This window comes from Colossoma macropomum, unplaced genomic scaffold, assembly GCF_904425465.1.
Source record: "Colossoma macropomum unplaced genomic scaffold, Colossoma_macropomum, whole genome shotgun sequence".
In the NCBI taxonomy this organism is placed as follows: domain Eukaryota; kingdom Metazoa; phylum Chordata; class Actinopteri; order Characiformes; family Serrasalmidae; genus Colossoma; species Colossoma macropomum.
In genome coordinates, this window is record NW_023494800.1 from 15,594,768 (window position 1) to 15,614,897 (window position 20,130).

The following is a 20,130-nucleotide window of genomic DNA, read 5'->3' on the forward strand; positions in this document are numbered from 1 at the left end:
TACATACGTTACATACTATAATATTAAATAAGAACATATATATATATGTAAAGATGCCCCTTGGCTGAGTGCTCAAATGTCCTTTACTTACTGTATTACTGCTCACCTATGCTTATTGCGGACACACAACCCCTGCCCTGTTAATTCATTTGTGTTTTGTTTTTAAACAAAAGTTTGCTATTTCTGTTTTAAAAATGAGTCAGCAAAAATTAATCCTTTATTTCACATTAATTTTAGTTCAAGGTATATACAAAAAGCAAATATCAGAACTAAACTAATCACATGTACAATGCTGTATCTGACTTTGTACCACCAGCACAAAACATATTACCAAAATATTAACACATCTGTACAAGAAGACAGGTTTTTTCTTTTCTTTTCATCTCATGGTTAACTTGTACATCCAACAGAAGAATTTAACAAAAAGCGGAGAACTGCTGCTAAAGCTTTGTTGGAGGGAAGTTTCAAGCCATGTTGTTCACATTATTAATTCCCAGGCCTCCCCTTCACCTCAATGGTTTGGCCAAGCAGTTAGGATTTAGTGAGCAGTCCTTTGTGGAGAATTCCCAAGGATTTCATTGTTCGGATCCTTTACACTCCTGTAACAATAGACAAATATTCTGATGAATAAGAAATGCAGGTTCAAGAACAGTGCAGTCTCTACATTAGATGCGCCGCTAGCACAGTAGGCTAACTCACTGGGTCTACTTGCATCACAGTTAGGGTTGTCACTAGTGATTATATTAGTAGCTGAATAATGTCCCGATCATTTTGGCAATTAATCAAGCAGTCAATAAAAATGGACAGAACTGGACAGTAACAAACCATGCATAGCTTTCAAAAATACTTTGAAACAGATGAACTAGGAGGAATTCAGGAAGATTTCATTAGACAATTATAAAAATAAAATACATGACACAAAATGCATGTGCCTTTAATGCTCTGCTTCTGACTGTAGGAGAGACAAGTAGGAGAATTTAAAATATGCATTATCATCATGCAAAATGCCAAGTGGATCAAGGAGCAGGTAAATTTTAATTATAATTTTATGTATTTTTAAGGTTAATCCCTTTGACAGATCTATTCACAATTAACAGTAAAAATCATCTTTTCACTTTTCACATATTCTGTATCATTAAATTGTTAAGGTGTAAACAGTCATTCAGAGTGGTTTGATGTGAAATGCTCCCTTCTAGAGAAACTTACTGAATTGTTCACTGAGGTGGTAACAGGAACCAGATGTATGAAGCATTTAATGCCTCTAAAAGCTCCCTCACTGAATGTTATTTTACTGATAGTTACAAATATGTTACCTGATACCTGAGACATTGATAGTTGAGTGAAAAGCTTTTGGCCTGACGTATTTTATAAATGCATTACTGGTGGAGGGGAACAGCGGAGCAGTGTAAGGCAAAATAGTACAATGGAAAACTTCATCAGCACCATCATCAATGTCAACGACGTGTAGGTTGGCTGGCCATTTTGGCCAGTTCATAAGTTTCTCTACAATTAACCATTTCGAATAAACCCACTCTGAATTACTTTACTTATGTTTACTTATCAACCACTGAATTTTGTGGAAATTTTAAAAATCTGTGTGATTCCCATTTAACTGCAAAGAGTGACAAACTATCAGCTTGGCCCCACCATTAAAAATGTAATGCTCACCTCTGTCTGGCTCCCTCCATCCTCCTCTTTCTTCTCCTCCTGTTCTTCTTTGTCCTCTGTCGCTCTGTCTGGCTCAGTCTGCGGCTCTGTGTCTGGTTCTTCATTAGGCTTTTCATGCTTTATGGTCTCTGAGGTGTTATTGGCTAACTGGGGCTCATCAGGCTTCTCCTCCCCCTTTTCTACCTTCTTCTCCTCTTCTACCTTCTTCTCCTCTTCTACCTTCTCTCCTCTTCTACCTTCTCCTCTTCTACTTTCTCCTCCTTCTCTGAAGACACAGGGGCCTCCTCACATGCTTTGCTCTCCTTTTCTCCCTCTGCTGTAGGCTGCTGTTCTGAATCTGGTGATGCACTTTGGATTTGCTCTTTCTGTTGCTCAGAGGTAGAAGACACTGGCTCAGCACTGCTGTCCTCCTTTTCCTCCACGTTCTGCTTCTTGAACACGTCTTCCTCCTTACCACCTGGAGCAGCAGACTCAGAGACAGGCGAGGCAGTCTTTTCCTCTTCAGCACCAACATCGTCTGAACTAGACTTCCTGTGGCGGCGAGATGGTGGCCGACGTTTGATAGAATGTCTAGCTCTGCCCTGGGGGTAAAATTTAGAGTAACACTTTCAAATAAACACACATGAAGGAACACATATTAAGTGCTATTATACACCATCAATAACAATGCAGTTAACAACTTCAACTGCAGGCATATGATTCAGCTATTAATCCTAAGATTTATAATGCAGTAGCTACTATAAATTACTTGTTACTGTTACAAAACATAAATATTATAAAAAAAAATGATGTTCACTACACTTTTAAAGAAAGGAACCACAAGGGGCCCTTTGAACAATGCTATTGAGGAACCACTCTTGGTTCCCTAAAGAGATTTGTGAGCGCGATGAACCTTTAAAGGTTGTTAAAGGTTCCTAAAACCTTTAATTTGCATAGAACCTTTGTTATGTGGACTTCACACTTTCACACAAGCTCATCAAGTTCATCAAGTTACCAAAATGATCATTTAAAGTGTACCATACACTGAAAAGCATTTTAAAGAACCAATAATATTTTTTTTTGTGGGTGGCTTCACTCCAAAGAACCTTTTTGGCACCTTTATTTATAACTTGGCTACATTGTTAAGTTATTACTAAGTTATTACTAAGTTATAACTAAGTTATTACTAAGTTATTGCTAAGTTGGACTTGGTGGACCCCTGAAAGTTAAGAGGTCGGTGCGGGTGGATCAATAGCAGAGTATGAAAACATGCAATACTGGTGTTTCCTTTTATATATGAGGATCAGTTATTGAGTGTTATAAAACTACTTTATTCTCCCTTCCTCGTACACACACTAGAGTCCTCAAATAGGGTATTTGGGCTAGTCAAATTACAACCTCCTTTACAAAAAAGTTGGGACGCTGTGCAGAATGTAAATAAAAATAGGATGCAATGATTTGCAAATTATGTAAGCCATATTTTTAAAGGAAAATACTACAAAGACAACATATCAAATGTTGAAACTGAGAAACTTTACTGTTTTTTGAAAAATATGTGCTCATTTGCATTTGATGCTAACAAAACGTTTCAAAAAAGTTGGGATGGGGAGCATGTTCACCACTGTGTTTCATCACCTCTTCTTTTAACAACACTCTGTAAGTGTTTGGGAACTGAGGAGACCAAGTGCTACAGTTTTGAAAGTGAAATGTTTTCCCATTCTTGCTTGATATAGGATTTTAGCTGTTCAATAGTTCAGGGTCTCCTTTGTCGTATTTTTCATTTCATAATTTGCCAAATGTTATCAGTGGTGACAGGTCTGGACTGCAGGCAGGACATTTTAGCACCTGGACTCTTTTATTATAGAGCAATGCTGTTGTAATACATGCAGAATGTGGTTTGGCATTGTCTTGCTTAAATCAAGGCCTTCCCTAAAAAACAACATCATCTGCATGGCAGCATATGTTGCCAAAACCTATATGTATTGTTCAGCATTAATGGTGCTTTCACAGATGTGGAAGTCACCCATGTCATGTGCACTAGTGCACCCCTGTACCATCATGAATGCTGGCTTTTGAACTGTGCGCTGATAACAAGCTAAGCCCGGAAGACACATTGTCCATGATTTCCAAAAAACAATTTAAAATATTGATTCATCGGACCACAGGACAATTCTCCACTTCGCCTCAGTCTATTTTAAATGAGCTGAGGCCCAAAGAAGGTGACAGCGTTTGTGGATCCTGTTTGTATATGGTTTCTACTTTGCATTTTACAGTTTTAACTTGCATTTGTGGATGCAGTGATGAACTGTTTTCACAGTGTTTTTCAGAAGTGTTTCTGAAAAAGCCCATGCAGTGATTTCCACTACAGAATCATGTCTGTTTTTAATGCAGTGCTGCCTGAGGGCCCAAAGATCACAGTCATCTAATACTGGTTTTTGGCCTTGTCCCTTGCATTATTATGTACTGTAGATGATGAAAAGCAAAAGTTCTTTGCTATTTTATGTTGAGAAATGTTATTCTTGAATTGTTGCACTATTTGCTCAGTCTTTCACAGAGTGGTGAACCCCTCCTCATCTTTACCTCTGAGAGACTCAGCCTCTCTGAGATGCTCTTTTTATACCCTTTTTATACCTATAAATAACACCAGGTGTTTTTTTTTAACAACTTTACCAGCCTTTTGATGCCCCATCCCAACTTTTTTGTATTGTGTTGTTGGCATCAAATTCAAAATGTGCATTTATTTTTCAAAAAAACAATACAATTTATCAGTTTCAACATTTTATATGTTGTCTTTGTACTCTTTTTAATTAAAGTGATTTGCACATCATTGCATTTTGTTTTTATTTACATTTTGCACAGCATCCCAACAAATTTTTGGAAATGGGGTTGTACATGTTCTGTTGATATTCTGTGAAAATAAGTTAACATGTCCTCTACAGTGAACAAGCTTAAATATGGCATTTTTTCTGCACATTTTAACACACAAAATTCTATTTATTTGCTGAGTTTAACATACTAGGCTAAAAAATGAACATAAAATATTGCACAGGACACATTTTAAGTTTCTTTCCCGCATATGTTAAATTCTGCAAATAAACAGTAATTGTGCATTAACATGTGCAGAAGTGTATTTTCGATACAGGATATGTTAACTTACTTTCACTTAGAAATTCAACAAAACATGTCATTTGACCAGGGGCTCCCGAACTTTTGCATGCAACTGTGGTAAATAAAAGAGTGGAAATAACAAAAGTTCTCTTTTTATGTGGACAAGAAGAGTTTTTATCAACTTTAGTATCATGTGGCACTGGATCAAAATGAAAAGCAGTTGTATTGCCCATCTTTATTAAAATGATTTTCACCTTGTTAATGCTTAGTAGAACAGTTCCTTCTGCAGGTTTTTCAAAGCTGGCTGGGGCCTCCTGGCTGGCTTTGGGAGCTGCAGCTGGACTGACCGGGCTGCAGGGTGAGTTTGATGAGAAAGACACTGGTGGAGGTTTCGCAGCTCCAGGGCTCATTGGTGAAGGCAGCAGGGCCGTGGGAGACAGAACGAGGTTAGCCTGTGAAATACAGGCCGGAAAACTACATCTGAGATGCTGCAAGAGCAATACACATGTCTGCCCAGGAGAGGGCAACACAGCTAAACCAGTGCTGGTGAGTCTGGAGAATGTTTTTAGATGTTTACAAAAACCAAACCCACCTGTAGTTTCTCAATGAGAGCAGAGTTTCTTTGCTTTCTCGGAGGATGAGAAGTAGCCTCTCCTTTCTGTTGCTTTAAAAAAGAACAAATCTCTTATGCACATTGGATTTCTAGGGTTAGTAAACATTTCAAGTGAAGTATGACTCTTTCTAGGCAGCCCTTTAACCTCTTAAATGGCCAGGGCCTACCAGTGGGCCCAAAGTTTTATTACACACTTCTATAATTTCAGAATAGCCAGTTTGCATTGAAGTCCCTGGATTTACTGAATAATAAGACTTAGTATGTAATAACCCTGGGATTTTAAGCAGTTAAGCTGTAAAAAGCTGTTTATAAGAAAAGCATAGTCAGTGCAGAACTGTCCAGTGCACAACTTGCATTACTGCTTAACTTCAGTGAAGCACTTAGACACATTACGTACAGTAGTTAAGCAAAGTAAGATCCTGATGCCTCCGTCGAGCTTCAGATTAGAACATGCTCACTTTCACTGTTCATAAATGTCTTATCAAAACAACTAGACATGCCCTAACAGGAGGGTTTTTTTTTTCCTAGCTTTTCCCCTTATTTTTCTCAGTAAGTCTCACCTCATCCTGGCCCTGGCCTGCGTTGTTACTGGCAGGTAGTTCCAGCGTGCGTGGAGGTCTCCTCCGTACAGGCTTGTTCTGAAAGACGGGAAAACAGCTATATTTATACAGTAATGCATCTCATAACATCTGGCTCTCTTAGCTTGGTGTCTAAGACAAGCACAGTTAAGAAAAGTACAGGCTGAACACAGGTTTAAAAGCATTTATATTAATATCCCGTATCCCATATTTTTCTTGCAATTTTAATTTATTTTTGGTTTTTTGTACCAGAAACAGTCGTAATTCATTTATACATGTTCTGATTGCCTGGCCTGTACTGGGCTTTATTCAAAATGCAGTCCAGGCAGAAACACTCTTTTTAACTGAAGTGTGAATGTGCAGAGCTAAACCGCTGCAGATTGAATGGGTGGATATATGCAAATGTGACATCACAAAAACAGTTATTTCACGACAGGTACCTTAGTTTCTAAATATTAACTTTTCACAGTGGCTACGTACAACAGCAAACTGGGCCCTTTAATAAAGACAAGTATAGATTCTGGTGTAACCAGCTACTTTTAAGAAAGAGAATGGATTGAACACAACTGGAAGCATAGTGGAAGCAAATGTGCATAACAGACTGAAAGACAAAGAAAGAGCGGCATCCACTGGGCACTGGGCAAGAAAAGTAGAAAGAAGAAACAGTCCAACAGTTTGAACTGATGATAAACGCAAAGAAATTCATGAATAAAGCCATTATGGTGACAGAAAGTAGGGGAAAGCTGTGCTGTTGGGAGAAAGGGAAAGTGAAGTTTACAAATAGCCCAAACAACGTGCCATCTCCTGACACAGTTGCAGGATATCACCTTTCAACATTATGTAACAGTCACTTTTATTAATATCCACTCAGGATTGTGGCTTGATATACAGCTACCCCTTGCCAAACCTTTTTACTGACTGTACTTACATCTGGACACATTCTTGGCATGTCTTAAAAGGAGAACGAGATGACGTTGGCACTGTGCTAGGCCGCAGTCTACAACAATGGCAAGGTGGTGGTATCTCTTTCCTAGCAAACATGCAAGCCAGGATTCCCCTAGGTAATTCATATAATTCATATATTTCCAGTGAATTAAATGCTTCCAGCGAAGTGAAGCTATCAAGTTTTATTAGATAAATTGACTCACTGTTAAGCCATCCTACTCAGCTACTGCCACCAAGTCAGAACAGAACTGATGTAATCTGCATGATGCTACATCTGCTATTTGATTCAAAAACCTTTCCCTTTGTCACAGGAATTACTGTCCATTTCCATTAGGTTGATTGAGGGACAGAGATAGAGTTCATTTAAGCAGAGCACAAGGTGAATAAGCATGAAGAAGCGAGAGAGGCAGTCGAAATATAGAAGAACGGAGAGATGGTTCTTCCCACTCGGAGAAACCTCACCCCGTCAGGTCCTGTAGGAACAGGGATTTGACAAGCGAACTTTCCAGCCAGTTCAGCCACAGAACGTTTTCCCGTGGACTCCTTCTGAAATACACCAATGTAGAAGAGTATGAGTAAATGAGGATCCAAGCAGATAACAAAAACGAGTGGAAAAAGAAGTTAAGCCACCTTTATAGAGTCATCTGGAGGAACTTCAGGGTGTAAAATATATTGGTGGCCAATACAGTATATAGTATTGGTCAATAAATAGGAAAATGTAAATTATTATTGGATTGGAATACTGGAAAAGGAATTACAGCTGATAATTACAGATAATAACTTGCTGTCCATGTGTGTTCATGCATTGACACACATTTACTCAGTTCAGTGATTGGCATTTCCGTTCTTCTGAAACCGGCAAACTGATTTCATACTGGGTAACACGTCAGTCCTACACTTGCCAGACTGGAATTCTGATTCCCCCTCCAAGCAGGAATGCCAGGGATACAGGGATGCAAGACATGGGAGTGACCAATGTCAGGAGGCTAAAGCCTACATACAGTAATTTAAACATTAAACTGTATAAACAAAATATGCCTACAATTATACTTATCATATTGAAATATCATGCTTTATAATATAAAAATAAATATAATGATAAATATTATGACAAGAACACAAAGGAAGGACTATTAATAATTGGCATAAGTGAACAAATGATCATAGCCGAGAAGTCAATGTTTCCAGGTCAGGTCAGTGTTTTTTTCTGTTTGTCATTACTGGCCATAACTAAACTAAATAACAGTCTATTGTGGGTTTACTTAGAGTTTGAAACTGTAATGAACAACTATATAATTACTGATAACTAACAGCTCTCATGCAACCCAAAATTAGCCAGTTCTCCCCCCTGAATTTGCACCAGCGGCTGTCCCACTAAGCCTGTGGGCAAGACTCTTAACTATGTTTACAATTACATCATTTAACAGACACATATAGACTCCACAATGACTTGTTGTCCACTCAGAGAATGCACAGCTAAAACAAAAATACCCTTGAGCTAAAAAAAAAACTCAGTGCTGACACCAAGATAGAAAGATAAACAATGCAGAGATAAGGCATTCCAAAAGTGAAAACACGAGACATTTCAGCAAGTGTTAATTAAGTGTTCATTTAGGTGCTTTATGAAGAGATCGGTCTTCAGTCGGTTTGAAGGCAGTGAGGGACTCAGCTGTTCAGACAGTGTAAATATGTAACTTCACAATAATGATCATGTCTGATTTGGCTATGTAAAATTAATCTTTGTTCCATCTTCTGAGTTTTAACCTTATACTCACTGATCTTTCTACATGGATTCTACTGTGAACTTGTTTTGAAATGCAAAAAAGTTCATTAGTATCATTATCAGCCACAACGCACCTGCCTGCTCGTTTTTCTTATGGAAAGACAGATTTCAGTTCACAAAAACCTTTGAGGAGTTCTGAAAGTCCCTGTTCTGCAAGCATACTTCTTTTATTTAATTTCCACTCAAAAGGGCCTATAAGTGTAAGTTATTAGATATGATTACATTAGATATAAAATAATCTATTTGTCCAAGATGAGGGAAAGTCAAAGGACAGTAAATGAAAAAAATAGGAGATTCTAAAACTGGAGTTCAAAAAATTATTAAGAGAAAAGGAGAAAATGGGACTCTTAACATCCATGTAAAACATGGTAGACCACCAAAACTTTAACCATCAGATCAACAGTACTTAAAGCCTTCATTTTTGAGAGAGAGGAGAAAATCAAATTCTATTTTCACTCTTGCTTTAGATCTGAAAAAAATCAGGTGCTTCCGTCCATCCTTCCACTGTGGGAAGACAACTCAACACTATGAGTCTGAAAGCATGTGTAGCTGTCAAGAAGCCCTTACAGAGAGAAGAAAATAGACAAAAAAAGGGTGTAAATTGGCTAATCAAGCAAGTGAGCTGCTGGTGTTCTCAGAACAATGGACTGACCAGCCGAGAGTCCAGGCCTCAACATCACTGAATGTGTTTGGGATTATTTGGAAAATGCAATAAACTTCTAATACTGAACTTTTCCTGCAGATTTCTTTAAAAAATGTAAAGGAAATCTCCCAAAAAGAGTGGACACACTAAATACTGAAAAATGTGATATGTATTTTCTCTGACGTAGAAAAATTAATAACTTGCACTTTAATTTTGACTGGAAATGAAATAAATGAAGGGTGCTCTCTGACTTTTGTACTGAATGTCATGAATAATGGTAAGTTTACCACGTGCTCTTACCACGTGCTGTCAGAGGAGAGACTTCTGTTGTGCTGATAACCATCGTTCACAGAGGAGGCTAAGCAACATCTTATTTTCCACAACAGGAAACCAAGCTGCTGCTCTTCGTTAAAGTGCAGAGAAAACATGATTCAGAACGGCAGTAAGAGAAAGAGAGAGAGAGACACCTCTGTGGGAACGGCATGGTTTCCGTCCATCTGCTGTTGACTTCAGACTCCCAAGCGTTCTCTTATCAACCCAGTCTGAGTCTCCTGCATCCCCTGGCCTCCTATCTCTGGCCATTAGCATTATCACCAGCCCTGGCTGGAAACCAGACCTTGTTGAGCATGCTATAGCAGTCAGGAGTGAGGCAGCACTTCTCTGTAGGCTCTGTAGGTTCACTTCACTTATATCAGTTACTGTCAATCAGTAGCTGAAGCCTTGCGGTAAATGGCTGTGCAGCCTTTGGCTGGAATCGGGCGTATAGGGCGTTAGCAAGAGGTAAAGGGAGTCAGACCAATGACTCAAGATCAGCGTGACCCAATCCTGCCTTTGATGCCTTTTTCTCACAATCGCCTGATTCCCAGAGTGCACTGACCTCACTCAGGCCTTACTCCCTCTGTCCCAATCTTTCCCCATCTGCTGCTCACCCAGTCTGTCTCTGTCGGTCGCTCATGTACTCCAGTACACCTGTGCACTCTAGAGTTAAATGTACACTGTAAAAAATTCTATCTATGATAAGTAAAGCGACTTCAGTGTAGACAATATATGTAATATTTCTCATGTTTATATTCAAGTCTTACAATAATATCATTATCACATCATTCATTATTGAAGAATATTCAACAATTCACAGTTCTATTTATATAAAGTGATCATAACAAGTGAAATGATCATATTGCACTGGCAGATAAATGAGTTTGTTTTAAAAACTAATGAAGAATATGTGAATATCTATTAGTGCAGTAAATCATTTCAGTAAAAATGTTTTGGCTGTCCCAAACACTAACCTCTAAATTTTAACCTTTAGATTGATTTAGATTCATCATGAATTAAATTTTTAAATAAAAAAAAACTTTTCTCAAAAAATGCTGTCCCACGTTTTCATGTCAATACCAAAACACAAAGAGTGTTAGTCTGTGGGCAGAGCATTATTTTAGCCACACACCCTGCATTTTAGAGAAGGAAGTGACACTAAGCACTTTGAGCAGCCACCAGTATGAAAAGTACTCTATAAATAAAAATCTTGTTATTTATTATTGTATTACTTCATCTCTGTCCGTTATAACCACATGGTCAGCAGTTAGGTCCTGCTGTTTTGAAGTGAATGTGTCCCAAAGTCTGAAAATCAGTGTGTAACATTAAGAATTGTCACTACTAAAACTTTTTGTGTTTCAATGAAAAATATTATGATTTTCTGTGTGTACAACTGTTCAAAGCTAGTCATGTCATGGCTATCGTTTTTGAGTTATGTTCAAAATTAGCTTAAATTGTCATGACTGAAACAATTGGTAAAATGTTTCGGTCATGTTATGATTGTTTTGGTAGTGACTAAATGGAATGTTCAATCATTTGTTTTAATAAAATAAACAGAATTAAGGTACAGGGTCAAAGCAAAAGAATTTTAATCTAAAGTCTAAGTCAGTTAAAAGTCCAAAATGGGATTTTCAACTCTGACATTCAATTCTGTAGAAAGATCCATAAACAAAAAATGTTTAATCTTATAATGAAAAATATTAGATTGCCTTTGCAAAGATGTACTTTTTTGCAGTGAACTTCCTCTTACATGAGCGCTCCATCTCATTGCAAAACCATTAGATGTTTTGAGACTGAGCCGACCACCCGACTTACAGTCTGGCCAAGTGGGTAAAGGTTATTCTATTTGAAATACATATATATTTGACCCAGTCCTGCCAGCACATTCCCAACATACTGATTACTGAATGAGGCCCAACCTAAATCTCGCTACAGTACTCTGACTTGGACTAATGCATGCACATTACAAACAAACACAACCTGTTTGGCTTGACATTTTTTTGGTGTTTTGTGGTGATGTAGTCTCTACATGTTCCTGCCTAAGGACAACTTCTGCAGTTCCCTAAAAAGGGAATTCATTTTATGCTGCAGGCCTGTAAAAAAGGACATAGAGAAACTTCCTATCATTGACCAGTTGCTGGTACCAACTATCAACAGAAACCTTTCCATCGGACAAAGCCAGTGTATGTATACTGTCTATATCTAACAGCAGCTGGTACCATCTACCTAGATTTCCTCATAAACTTTCAAGCCATGTTCTCCACATGCACCATAGGTCATGTTTATGTGGCCCATATCATTTTCTTATATTTTAAGTATTGTAAGTCCACTTTATGACATATATGACATCCAACCAATTTCTTTATCCCTTAGAATAAAACATCTGTTAATGTGCCTTTCAGACTGTTACATGCAAATATACTCTGTTCTGATTGGTTGTATCATTGTGCATCATTTAAAAAGCATTCCAAGCTGAAACACTCTTAATTACTTCAGCATGAATGGACAGAACTCAACTGCTTTAGGCTGAATAGTTGGATATATGCAAACGTGTGTTTTTTTTTTCAACAGTGCTGTTTTTGCAGCTTAGTTTCTACATATGGACTGTATGGAGCAGGAAGTGAACGGCATGTTTTGAAACAATGTTTGAGTGTTTCTGAAACGACGGGTACTTTTGAGTACTTTCAATTATAAAAAGTTCACATTAAGACAGTCTCTAAGATTTTTTTTAATTTGGTCTTGAAGAGAAAAAAGTGAAGTTATTGTAAACTTGTTTAATATTCAGTGTATGAAAGTCATTCTATCATTTAGACAAAATCCAGCTGTCCCTCAGCAGCAGCAGTTTTACAGACAGTGTATTCATTTAATATTCTGTATTTAAAACTATTGAGACTGTGAAAAGATGTGTAATGAGTTTTTTTCCTTCATAATTCACAAAGGTGAAAGTGCCTGAAGCTGAAGAATCACCCATTTATATATGACATCAAACCTGTATTTCAAGAAAGTGAACACTGCAAAATGTCGTTTTTAATTATGTGAGCCTGCATCTTGCTCACTGCACTAGAGAGAGTCGTACAGAACAGCTGGTCTGGCTAGCAGTGCAGTGAGCTTCATGCTCGTTTAGGGTGTGTGTCTTTTCCCCCTGAGACCCAGTGGTGAGTTTACAGTGTGTGTGTGTGCGTGCGTGTGTGTGAATGAGTGTGTGTGAGTGTGTGTGTGCGTGCGTGTGTGTGTGCGTGTGTGTGAGTGTGTGTGTGTGTGGGCGTTTTGGAGTTGTTTTTCTGTATGGTTTAATTTAACACACACCACCTGAAATGACATCAGTCTGTGGCACACTTCAGTGAGGGCCTTAACACTTTTACAACATTAGACAAACGAGGAAACCACGCGCACCCTAATGCCTCCACAGCACGGAGACAGAGGGGAACTGAAAAATGGAGTCTATTTACTCCACAACACGTTGTTTCAATACTAGGCAACAAGCAGAGAGTAAACAGCATACATAATCAACTCAGCATGGGCCCTCCTCTCTTACTGTGTTTCATACTGAAGTGATAAGGAATATAACCATATTTAACAGAACCGGTCATGAGTGTGGGTTACGTGCGTAGATATAGACAGAGAGGGAGAGACAGAGAGAGAGAGACTACAGGTCTTCAGCCCCTTACTATTCAGTAACTACATGAAAACAGTGCAAAATTGTTTGATTAAAGGGCTCATATCCTATATTTTTCTTTTATTTTACTTTTTCCCCTGAAATCCATGTATAACATTTGTTTGGTTTTATGTAACAAAAACAGCCATCATTTTTTTTTACCTGACCATCATCCAACACCACCTATCTCTAAGAGTTACTCAGGCTGTTTTTGTTAGTGAGCCTTTAAGACTGATATATGTAAATGAGCTTGGCTCTAACTGGCAGCACTGCATAGTATCTCATTCATGAAGCAGTTTGAATTGACACACTCCTTAAAACATCAACAAGAACAGGTGGAGCTAAATGGCTGTGGGTTGAGTATGATAGATGTAGATAGATGCGATATCACAAAAATAATGGGATGTTTCTGCAATGTCCTACAAAACTGATCTGCTCTTTCCGTATATTGACTGTATTGGCTGAGGAGTCTTTTACTTAAAAAAAAAGGGAAATTTGGTCGTTCATATGGTCACTTTAAGTTATAGAAGTGAGAAAACGAAGTCTAGACCAACTGGTAGGTCCATGACTGTTAAGGGGTTAAAATATGGGGTCTCAGTCACTGTCTCAGACCCCTCCCATGACCTAAGAAGAAAGCAGCAGAATTATATTAGCATCTCACAAAGCGACGCTTTGTCAGGCAGACATGAAGAGTAGCTGTTTGAGAGAAAAGAAGCACATGATTCAGTTTGCACTGAAATATGCTCTGTTTTTTACTAGAGCTGCACCGAACAGAGTGGACAGCACAGCGCTTGGCCTTTCCTCTGCTTTGAGGACCCGGTGCTCATCTGGTTGTCGGCAGCGTCTCATTGCGAGTTGCTGAGGTCATACTCAACCTCTTCTGACATTCTTTTCCCCTGCTGAAGGTGCCTCAGCTCTGTGACCTCATGTTTTGGCTTAGACTATTATGTGGATATTGGGCAGGAAAAGTGGGGCCTTCCCTAAACTATGCAGTGTGAGTCAGTGGACAAAAAGAGGGACTCCGCCTCACTCTCAGCCTGAGCCTGGCAACCATCCGGCAGACGTGCTGAGAGGGACCCTACTTTGAGAAAAGCAATGCATAGAATTTACTTGCTTCAAAAAAAAGCAACATACATAATATTAATACAACTATTTCTGAATGTGAGTAAACTGAAAAACAAACTTGGACACACTTAAGCAAGTAAATTCAGTGTTTTACATTTTTAAGTGTTGATTCAAGTCTGCACACGTTTGCCCTTATTATAGGGTCACTAAGTGTCACTAGGTTCCACTAATAGCATCTTATCTTTGGTATTATCATCCAGTTGCCTGCAAAGTGCGTTGAATCCCACTGTCACTGCAGTGAAATGACCAACATGCACTCCTCAAATAAAATGTGGTTAACACAGCATCTCAAACGGCTGTGTAACAGTGCTTACTCATATTGCGTAAATTCCTAATGCAGCTGTGTTGCTCGGTATGAAGCAACTTCCCAAATGGGCTGGGCTGGTATAAGAAAGCTCTCCACCCTTCACTTTAACGTCTACTACACATGGCCAAAAAAAGCAGCAACAAGAGACTCATGCCATGATAATGAACTCTTGTTGTTTTATGTAATAGCATTATTTAACATTTAAGTCATCTAGTACCACACATACAAGTCTAGTGGCCACAAACCTTGTTACTGTTCACAGGAAACTAAATGTTTTGCTCATTTATGTCCTCTAAAGCATCTGTAACTGAAGATGGGCTATACATCACATATGAATCATCACATGCTATTTGGTCTTACGGTCTACAGAGTCATAAATTATTAACAAACTATCTGGGATACTCAGTAGTGTTAGGGTTAGGGCTGGGATTAGTAGCAGGTTGAGGTTGAGGTTTTGGGTTGAGGTCAAGGTTAGGGTGAGTGTTAGGTATTTAGTCAGTCCAGGTATTTTAAATGTAATTTTATGACAAGTATCTGCACAGCATTGCAGTGGGTCACATTTGACTATAAAACCACTAAACCTTTTTTTGCACTAAATCCACACTTTAATTAACCTCACAGAGGCACAGTACTGGGCAAAAGTTACCCCTCATTTTTTTCTGTCAATTTGGACATTAATTACTGGTTATTAATTCCTCATCAGTACAGCTTTCATTCTTTTCAGGAAACTTGATTTCAGTTTTTCAAAGAAATCTTCAGGGACATTTTTCCACAGCTCCAAAGTTCAGTCTTAGAAGTTGGTTGCATTTTCTGCTTTTTGCAATTAGCAATTTCACAAGTGATATTGACATCTGGACTCCAGGGTGGTCAGTGAATTGTTCTGAGAACACCAGCAGCAGTCGGTTCGATTTGTAAAAGATTTTAAAATGTCCTGTTCTCAGTAAAGGCTTTGTGAAAGCTGTACATCCTTTCAGACATTTTCAAAAAAGAAAAAGAATAACTTGCACTTAATTGCCATTTTGGCTGCAAATGAAATAAATGAAGGGTAGTCTCTGACTGTAAATGCAAAATACCCTCCAAAGCTAGAGACCCAATAAAAGATCTAAGCATACGTGAAACTCTATATGGGACTGTTTTCCTGTCAAGGTGAACTGAAATGCCATTTTAAGGAACAGATGACCAAATGAGGATTTTTCAAATCTCTAATTTAACTATTTCACAAGTATATGACTTCTTCAATTTGCCCCCAGTTGTGGTGTTTTGAGTCCTTTACTTTTGACAGAGCAGGATTTGCTGTAATTAGCTGTGTCCACATTCTTTTCTCCTCTCTTTCATCTCTGCATTCTGTGTGGCTGTGGCCTGCGCAGGCACTGTGGCCTGGTCCTGGGACAGCTGCTGAGGTGGGACTGACAATAACTCTGCTCTGCCAGAGTTTCCACATAGCTGACATTCAGGAGATAATGAACTCACACAGCCAGGAAAGCACATACACACCCCTCAAAGCACCCAGCCTGAAGATCACAGCAGGGCACCAGACGTCAGCTCATGCTGTGATTAGCTATTGGAACACATAGTTATTGGGTCAAAGTGTTTGACAGCATGGCCTGGTGATGATGCTTAAATTAACTTAAATTAACGCCTTTAAAACTGAGCCTAGTTTCCAGATATTAACCTTACAGTATTTTTATTATGGAAAAAAGTTTTTCTTGCTTTTTTAAAATAAAATAGTTTGATGCAGCATGTAAACAGTATTAAAGTTCTAAAGCGAACCATTCACTCTCTAGTCCATACATTCCTTATATGGAAATGAGCTGCAAAACCAGCCTGTTTTGAATTAATTGTTTTTGTGAAGTCACATTTACATCCGCCTATTCGAGTTTTTACAGTCCATTCTGCTTTTTGAATGAAACGCAATACAGGGCAGCCAATCAGAACAGCGTTCATTTACATACATCAGTCTTAAAAGTACAGTCACAAAACTACAACTTTTTTTGGTACACAAAACCTCACAAATATCAGAAGCGAGCATCAGAAAAAATGATGAAATACAAAAAATATAGGATAAGGGCTCTTTAAGCCTTATTATTCAGTAACAACTATCTATCAAAATTAACGTATATAATGCAGTTATGAGAGTGAGGAGCTGAAGTGTGAGCCTTTAGTATTTAGGGGGTTAAAAGGAAGTTAACTTTGTCTCATGACTGTGAGGGTTCAAGAATTTTTACTGTAGTTTTAGTGTCATAAAGGCTTCTTCAGAAACTGGTCCTCTTACATCATCACTCTGAACCAGCCATCAGAGATGATCAGTGATAAAATTCACAACCGCATGAATCTACTTGTCACATTTCACTGATCCATTTTTCACTGGAAATCGGTCATTTCACTATCTAACAATGTTTATTTTATTTTTATGAATTTAAAACAGGCCATAATTGTGTAATGAAGGTGAGAGCTACCCCTAATTCTCCTGTGGTATTTACAAGCAACAAACAGCTGATGCTGATGATAATAGCAGAACCACTTATGAAGCCACAAAGTAGTTCACAAATGAGCTTGCTCAAAATCATATTATTCACACTCGACATGGTAAAGGCAATTAACTCTAGAGTGCATCAGGGAACTCTGTAAGCAGCTGGAGACACAATGACAGTCATTCAGTTTGTATCTGTTACATTAATTTGTTTGTAGTATGTTGATCTACTGTACAGAAATATAGTCTATATAGCTTATATTGCATGTATGCTGCCATGCATATTTTATTAGATTATATATATATATATATATATATATATATATATATATATATATATATATATATATGCATTATATCTCGCTGCTGTCAGAACAAAACCTTGTATCTCCATTGTTTTTCAGTTTTTTTTACATAATTTGAAAATAACCTTTGCCTTTATATTGTGTGTAAATTTCATGATGAATGAACCAAATGAAATGGCCCAGAATGACTGGGAAAAACGTCTGGTTCCATAGATCACACTAAAAGAAAAAGTATGTTTTTTCCTTCTCCTGTAAAGTTACCATTTTGGACATACAAGGTTTTGTTCTGACAGCAGCGATATATATTTCCAAGACTGAACTTTGGAGGTGTGGATAAATATCTGCAGATTTCTTTAAAAAAACTGAAAGTAAATCTTCCGAAAAATGTATAATATATTTTGTTGTTGAGGCTTCTGTGTAATTTTCTCTGATTTTTGCACACTCATATCACAGGCTTTGTTCTAAAACACATGAAATGCCTCTTGAATTTTCCTGTTTTGATGATATACATTGTTGGGAGACGGCTTTACATATTCAAGAAATATCAGTGCTTTATCATGATTAATATTGCTTTTATTAAAGAACAAAATGTGTTTTTTCACAAAGTGTGTTACATGTCAGCTATGATTCTCTTCAAGCCTCTTGTAATGGATACACAGCATTTTGAAATGAAATGTGTTTGCATACAGTACTGTTACACATATATACATACATACTACCATTCAAAAACTCACTCGTTATATGTAATTTCTGTTATTTTATATATAAGCATGCACACAATGTAGATGTAAATCTTATAGACGCCAAAAGGTACACACTTAAAAATGGTTCCTTAGTGAAGAAAATGGTTCTATATAGAACTGCATCAAAAAAGATTCTTCTATTGTAACAAGCCTGACATCATAACAATAGCAGCACCCTTTTTGGCCCTATATAGAAACCTTTTCAAAAAGGCTCTATATAGACCCATTTATAAGACAATCTCCATCAATCTGAAGAACCACAATGCAAAGAATCCTTTATTCATGGAAAGGGTTCTTTGATTGACCATTTTTTTTACTAAAGAACCCTTGAAGAACCATTTTTAAGAGTCACTATTTGCAGCTTTGCAGTCACTGGTTACACATGATAAGTACATTTTGATGAAAACAAAAGTAAAGCAGTAGCAAAACGTACTATTGTCTTGTAGCATCAAGAGCACAGCTCTTAAAGTCATAGTTGTGAATGTTCTTATCAAACCTGGCATAAGTTTGCTTCAATTGTAAACAATCAATACCTCTTTAATTTGAGGCATATGAATATCACTATAAATGTCATGTAAAGAAAAATGCACCTTATTGCATCTTCAACTTCAATAGGTGATCAGAGCCAGCGATGAGTGAAGATACTAACAGGCAGATCTATCGAGGTCAAGCCAAAAACTGTTTACCACCTCACACTGGTGCCCTGAGAAAAGCACCTGTTTTTTCTCTGTTGTTTTGTAGGGTGGCTGATATTTGCATTTTAGTGACATCCACTTCATAGAGGGGCTCACACATATGCACCTAACGTTATTTTACACATTTTCCATGGCATACACTCAGACACACTTTCAGAAGTGCATCATATGAGCCCGCCATTTTAATCTGTTGCGCGGATGAGGTTACACCACTTCCTGTGACAGTTAGCAATGCTGCAATTCCAGCCATACTTTCCTCTAACTTAAGAGGCATGTTAGTGGAGTCAAGTGTTGCTGCTCCTCTACCAGACTTTGACAAGTTGACACGACAGCGCATAACAAACAGGCCTAACAAAGCGAAGAAGGCCTGTAAAAAGCCTCTCGTTTTGATATTGGCTCGAGGAAGACGTAAGAGATGCGGACACACAGAAGTGTGACAGGTGTTAAAGAAATCTGTCACGGCCATGTTGGGGGTCCATCAGAGTGGCCTGTATTTCCACTCCCCTCAGACATCTTAAAATGACTTTGTTGTGCAGGTCAGCACATGCGATTGTAAATAGGCACATCAGTTCAAAAGAAGACATATGGTGATATGTTTATAGTATTACAGAAAAAAAACTATTTCATTCTACTCTATGCCAAATAATATTGCTTAAAACTGTGGTTGTTGCAATATACATATATATACATTTTAAATCAACTCTGCCAACTCAATGGACATTGCAAGTATATGTGGGAAAAACAACAAAAAAACTATAACACTTTTATCTTAAGGATTCAGTTGAATGTGCTTATTCTCTATGGATTATAATAAACAAACTAGATTCTTGTCCATAAAGTCACAGACAGAGGTACTTCTAAAAGCAGCTGATGCCTAATCATAACAGTGAGAGGTTCCTACTGCACAACCATGGCTTATACTGCAAGGTGGCAAAATGAAAACAACTCATTCGATGAAAGAAAGAAAAGGTCAACAAAGATTAAACCATTTCGATTTGTTGTTGCTTACCTCCATCTTCCCCTCCACCGTCTTTTGAGAGTTCTACTGAACTCTCCTGCAGCTCTACTTTACTCACAAGCGCTCCTCTCAAGCGCTGGTTTGTTTCCCGCCCGTATTCCGACAAGCCCCGCCCCTGCGCTAGGATTGGCTAGTAGTATCTCTTCTCTTGAGTTATGATTGGCTAGCACGAGCAGTCCT

At 38.0% G+C, this 20,130-nt stretch overlaps 1 protein-coding gene across 4 annotated transcripts; it reads right to left on the reverse strand.

Moving 5' to 3' along the window:
- Nucleotides 1-199: 199 nt before the first annotated feature.
- On the reverse strand, nucleotides 200-20,073 carry dub (duboraya). Of its 4 annotated transcripts, none has more exons than XM_036588546.1 (7): nucleotides 19,942-20,071; nucleotides 7,354-7,437; nucleotides 5,929-6,006; nucleotides 5,348-5,413; nucleotides 5,010-5,207; nucleotides 1,669-2,249; nucleotides 200-599 (listed from the first exon to the last, which is right to left on the reverse strand). In XM_036588546.1, the coding sequence occupies exons 1-6, from the start codon at nucleotides 19,945-19,947 to the stop codon at nucleotides 1,884-1,886; spliced, it is 798 nt and encodes a 265-aa protein (XP_036444439.1). In that variant the 5' UTR covers nucleotides 19,948-20,071; the 3' UTR covers nucleotides 200-599; nucleotides 1,669-1,883. The 4 variants fall into 4 exon arrangements, with proteins under 4 accessions (XP_036444439.1, XP_036444438.1, XP_036444441.1 ...); XM_036588545.1 differs by having other exon boundaries at nucleotides 5,348-5,419; nucleotides 19,942-20,065; XM_036588548.1 differs by lacking the exon at nucleotides 7,354-7,437 and having other exon boundaries at nucleotides 19,942-20,073.
- Between the last annotated feature and the right edge of the window lie 57 nt (nucleotides 20,074-20,130).